This window comes from Octopus bimaculoides, chromosome 15 (assembly GCF_001194135.2).
Source record: "Octopus bimaculoides isolate UCB-OBI-ISO-001 chromosome 15, ASM119413v2, whole genome shotgun sequence".
NCBI lineage: Eukaryota > Metazoa > Mollusca > Cephalopoda > Octopoda > Octopodidae > Octopus > Octopus bimaculoides.
In genome coordinates this window covers 36,194,523-36,200,336 of record NC_068995.1, presented here as the reverse complement: position 1 = coordinate 36,200,336, position 5,814 = coordinate 36,194,523, and the positions used below count along the sequence as shown (strand labels likewise).

The 5,814-nt window shown below is 35.8% G+C and overlaps 1 protein-coding gene across 1 annotated transcript in view; it reads left to right on the top strand.

The window, feature by feature from the left end:
- LOC106879585 (clusterin-associated protein 1) overlaps positions 1 to 4,947 on the top strand; it is an 18,092-nt gene extending 13,145 nt beyond the window's left edge. The window contains exons 8-12 of the mRNA XM_014929220.2: positions 310 to 451; positions 761 to 872; positions 2,108 to 2,191; positions 2,374 to 2,444; positions 4,656 to 4,947. Of these exons, the coding sequence (XP_014784706.1) occupies positions 310 to 451; positions 761 to 872; positions 2,108 to 2,191; positions 2,374 to 2,444; positions 4,656 to 4,817 (571 nt within the window). The 3' untranslated portion in view covers positions 4,818 to 4,947. The remainder of the gene's footprint in view (positions 1 to 309; positions 452 to 760; positions 873 to 2,107; positions 2,192 to 2,373; positions 2,445 to 4,655) is intronic.
- Positions 4,948 to 5,814: the final 867 nt, after the last annotated feature.

Below are 5,814 nucleotides of genomic sequence, written 5' to 3'. Positions count from 1 at the left end.
GAGCTTCTTTCAGTTTCTGTCTACCAAATCTACTCACAAGGCTTTGGTCGGCTCAAGGCTATAGTAGAAGACACTTGCCCAAGGTGCCAGGCAGTGGAACTGAACCCGGAACCATGTGGTTGGTAAGCAGGCTACTTACCACACAACCACTCCTATGCCTATAAAAAACTAGTTCTCATGCTGGGAATTGAACCCGGGCCGCCTGGGTGAAAGTCAGGAATCCTAGCCACTAGACCACATGATGATGATTTAGAAATATCTTTTTTGCATCAATATAATTCTTACAGAGAATCTCATTTTTATTTTAAGGCCTGCTTATATGGATGAATACGAAAGACTGGAACAAGAATTAGAGAAACTATATGAAGCTTACATTATCAAGTTCCGCAATCTCACATACCTTGAACAACAACTTGAAGAATACAGTAAAATGGAACAAGATAAAGTGAAAGTTTGTATATTTCATTGTTGGTGTGATACTGTATTGTTTGGTATACAAGTCAATATAGAATATATATTGGTAAACATGTTGTGTAAACATTCAAACATCATCAGTTGCTTTCCAAATCCTGAAGCATTTTACATGGAATTTTTGGTTTGGAAAATTCAACTTGTATGCTGCCAGGAAATATGACATTTGTTCTATCAGTAGACTTGTTAGGTTGTTTGCAAACAGCACATACTTGTGTACTATATTGATATTTGATTTACCAGATGTTACATCTGTGATATAACAGATTTTATGTTATTGATTCTCTAGGAAAATCAATATGCTCTGAAATCGACAGCTGAGGCATTACGCCAAGTTGAAAGAGACCCCAAGAATATTTTTGATGAAGATGATGAAGATGATGATTTCAGCCAAACCTCAGGTTAGTGTCTTTGTTTATGATTTCTTTCATATTAGAATTTCCAACTTATATGCGTGTCTTTTCTGATTTAATGGCATATAATGGTATTGGCACCTAGATTTGGTTTTGAATTCTAGTATTAATCCGAGGCTTGAATTGTTCATTGGGCAGAATCATTGAGTGGGTGACCTTGTAGTAATTCATGGGTGGGCTGTAATCAGTAAACCACTACTTTCAAAAACAAACGTTGCAAAGCATTTAGAGTGGAGTAAAAACCTACAGAATTGGTCCCTAGAGCAGTGGAAGAATGTTATTTTGTCAGACGTGTCATCCTTTACCTTATTTCCAAACACCGGCTGAGTATATATGTGGAGAGAGCCAAAAGAAGCATTTGATCCAGACTGCCTTCTTCCAACTGTTAAACATGGAGGAGGATCTGTGATGATCGGGGCGGGGGGTATATCTTGGAAATCTGATGGCCCAATGATTTCCCTTCATGGCAGAATTAATAGCCAAGACTATTTAAGCATTTTAGTTGATCAAATTCATCCTATGGTTGCGGAACTGTTCCCAGAGGGAAATGCAATCTTTCAGGATGATAATGCACCAATTCATTCAGCTAAAGTTGTTACTGCCTTGTAAGTGGATTTGGTAGACAGAAACTAAAAGAAGTCTGTCATATCTATGGAACATTCTAGTGAAGTTGAACATCTTATCTGGCCACCACAGTCCCCAGATCTCAATATTATTGAACATTTATGGTGCATTTTAGAAAAACAAGTAAGGAGTTGATATCCTCCATCATCATCACTACAAGAACTGGAGACTGTTTTAGCTGAAGAATGGACAAAAATTCCTTTGGAAACAATTCAAACTTTGTACAAGTCCATACCTTGTAGAATTCAAGCTGTAATTGCTGTCAAAGGCAGTCCTACCCCATATTAAAATAAATTTGTTTGAAATTTTAAGGTGTTTCCATTATTTTATCCAACTTCTGTATATTATATAACAATAATGGTATGGTCATGGGGCTGGAATGCATTTGATCATAAATTTGCTTGATCAGGGCTGATCTGGTGCCAAGTATCAATATCCAGTGGATTATATTTAGCTCATCCTAACATTAATAACTATTTCTTTGCACTGCACATTTGAATTTACAAGTTTTATGTGAAGTGAGAGAATCCCTTTGTAATTATGAAAAACTCTAGAACCCTAAACTCTTTATGGTTTGTTTCTTTTTTTTTGTTTTACAGATGTCTTAGACAGTGGTTCTGAATTAGATGATAGTCAGGTTCAACGTCCAATTCGACCTGTCCACAGCAGAACAAGGCCTGAAGGTAAATTCTAGAAAATGAAAGATTCTGTTGTTAAGCAAGGCACCATACTCTACTTTCAGACAATTGTGCATGGCTCTCTATTTTACTTTCAGATTATTGTTCAGCAAGGCACCATACTCTACTTCCTACATATAAAAATGTGTTTCAAATTCTTATGATTTCCGTTATTTCTTTTGCTGTAGGAGCCAGCTTGACACATAGTGAGAGAAAAGCTCATGTGCAAGGTTCAATGTTTATTGATGATTCAGAAGATGTAAGTAAAACAGAAACATTCAAAGATATTCCCTTTTCTTGTCCTTACAGCTGATTGGAAAACTTGAAATATTTTCTAAACAAATTTAACTGTCTTTTTCTAAAACACAAAATATGCTGGGGTTTATCCTTGTTTTAATGGCATTAAGTTTTAGTAGAAAGTGGGTTATACATCTTTAGATTGTATACCTGACTTTCCTACTATAAAATTATAGAATATAACGGAACGCTGAACTCCAGACTATCAACTTAAACAACACTTTATTTAGGTGGTAAATATATACATCATTAGTTCTTGTTGTTACAGCTTCTGTGTGTATGAGCATAGTTGTTGGGACGTTGTTCTGTAGTTGTGAGCGAGCTGTCGAGTGTAAGTCCGAAAGATGTAGAGAGACAGCTTAAATACGTCCATGCTCAATCGCTGGCCAGCGAGAAAGAGAATGAATTGAGCGGGAACGCTTGGTTGTTTAATTCTACGCATGCGTGAGACTACGCATGCACACGTCGTTGCTACAAAGTATTGGACAGTAGCATTGACACTGCTATTGGCCTCAAGACAAAGGCATTAATCTCACACCTTCTTATCCTCTGCATCCAAATACAAATTCTTAGTGCTTAGTTAAGGAGAATTACTTCTGATGATTAGAGTACAATCTCGAGTCTGTGGATTGTAAAATATACAAAAGATACAATTCATATTTACTGTATTTTTACAACTTTTTGTCACAAGGAATTGGAATAAGGCAAAGGCAAGTATAAAATACTTGCTCTTTGTGTGTATTATAGAAATGAGTACACCATATCTGTGTGTTGTAAGTCAACTAAAAGTGGTTGGTGTCTTGAAAGGCATTAGGCCAGAAAGTTGTTTCAAATAGTATTGTCCAAGCCATGTCAGCATGAAAGAGCTGATGAAAAAAAAAATGATGATGATAGCAATTCTTGAAATGTTCTGAATTTAAATAACTATCAAACCTAGCATTGGTATATACCATAATTTAAAAAAATATAGAAAAGTTGTTGTTGATGGAAATCTTGTTTGCTTGATTTACTTGTTAACTGTTAACTCTAGAAATTTTGAGTAAAATCTTTCCTATCTTACAACTGAAAAAGTTAGATTCATTTCATTCAAAAAAATAAATATAACTTGTGTTATGCTTTGAGGGACAACCATGTTTTCTAGTAGGTTGTTGGGAGATGCAGCTGGCTTGATTCAGAGTGTATTATACAGCAGTTTGTGTTGTAACATCACTATTGTACAATATCTATTCTCAAAAAACCATAACACTTGCTGGCTTAATAGATCTAAATACGTTCCAGAAATCGGTACAGCTCATCATTTATTATTCGTTTTCCATGCTGGCATGCATTGGATGTTCTGACAGGAACTGGCAAGCCAGAGGACTGTACCAATCTCTGCTGTCTGCTTTTTTATGGTTTCTTTGGCTGGATGCCCTTCCTAATGCCAACCACTAAACAGAGTATACTTGGTGCTTTTTACATGGTATCGGAGCCAGTTAGGTTACTAAGTAACTTGCTAGACAAGATTCCTCAACTGAGGAAGTGAGTAGTATTGAGGGACAGAAAAAGGTGTTTTGCACTACAGCTCTCAACTGTAAAGAAAAGTTACAATGCTGTGTAATTAATGAACATGTTATTAGCTCAGGCCTGGTCTTATGACATAAAAAACCCCACTGTACCTCAGTTAAACCAATTCTATCACCATTGTGATGAAGTTTGGTAGATCACTGACCAAAACATTCAATTTTTTTTCTCCCGTGTTTTTCTCCGTATTCTTTCTGGTGAAGAGCGTAGCTCGAAACGTTACTTTCTCTATTACCGAGCGTTAAACTAATACATCCTTTTGTTGTTTACACCACCTGTCCTCGTCTGTTGTTGTTTTTTTTCGTAAAGTCTCCCATATATATATATATACATACACACACATGAGGGACTATTGAAAAGTTCCTGGCTATAAGGGTATTGCAAAAGGCTTGGTTGGAGGCCCAACCTTCAAAGTTCTTTCACATGGATTAGAAAAACTGAAGGACTGCTACAATAAGTGTGTGAATCTGGGAGGGGAATATGTTGAATAAAATCATAATTGACTGATCCTCTAATATTTTCTTTTACCCCAAACCAGAAACTTTTCAGCATCCCCTCGCATATATATATATATATATGAAATTCTAAATTTTATTTATTTTCGCAACAGGAATCTGGCAGTGACTCAGATATAGATCTTGATAACAATGAGGGTGATCTTGATGATGATGAAGATATTGAAATAGCAGTCAAATCGAAAACAGCACCTAGCAGTGCTGTGTTACGACACAAAATGATTGAAGAAGATGATGACAGTGACAACGATTTCTAATACAGTTCTTGGTATTGATTGAACGATTTTCTGCCTGATTATTGTGTAAAATATTTTAGTTCATTTAATTTTTTTTTTTTTTTTTTAACAAAAAATACTGATCAAAAATAAATAAACTATTTTCAGTTTTCTTTGGAGCATGTTTTAGTATTTAAAAAATTTTTTTTTGCCTGTGACCATGCTGGGGCACTACCTTGGAGGCCTTTTTAGTTGAACAAATCAATCCCAGGACTTATTTTCTTAAGCCTAGTACTTATTCTATTAATCCCTTTTATGGGGACATAAACAGACCAACACCAGTTGTCAAGCAGTGATAAGGGGACAAACAGACACAAACTCATAGATATATACATATCTATCTATATATAATTGTTCAAGAGGACAACAAACGTTAAGGCAAGGCAAATTAAAGTACATAGTTCAAGTTTCCGATGTTGTAGAAACAAGTGCATAAGTCCTTAGGTGCAATCCTGCCTTGTGAGTGGATTTGGTAGGCAGTAACTAAGAGAAGTGTGTCATATCTATTTATATATCTATATATGACAGTCTTCTTTCAGTTTCTGTCTACCAAATCCACTCACAAGGCTTTGGTTGGTCTGAGGCTGTAGTAGAAGACATTTGCCCAAGGTGCTATGCAGTGGGACTGAACATGGAACCATGAGGTTGGGAAGCAAGTTTCTTACCATACAGCCACACCTAAAGGCTAAAAACATATTTAGCATTTCAGTGATGTTTAAAGGAATTAGTAAATATAGTAATCCCTTGACTATCGCAGGTGCTATGTTCCAAACACCCCCATGATAGGTGAAAATCTGCAAAGTAGAAACAGTACTGTACTGTATATATTTTTAAAATTATTTTTATAATTTGTATATGTTTATTTTATTATAAATGCAAAACACCACCACAGAGGAATCAACATAAGCTTAAAATAAATTGTGATAGATGGCTTGCGAAGACCTATTGGGGCAAGCGAAAGTGAAACCGTCAATGGCAC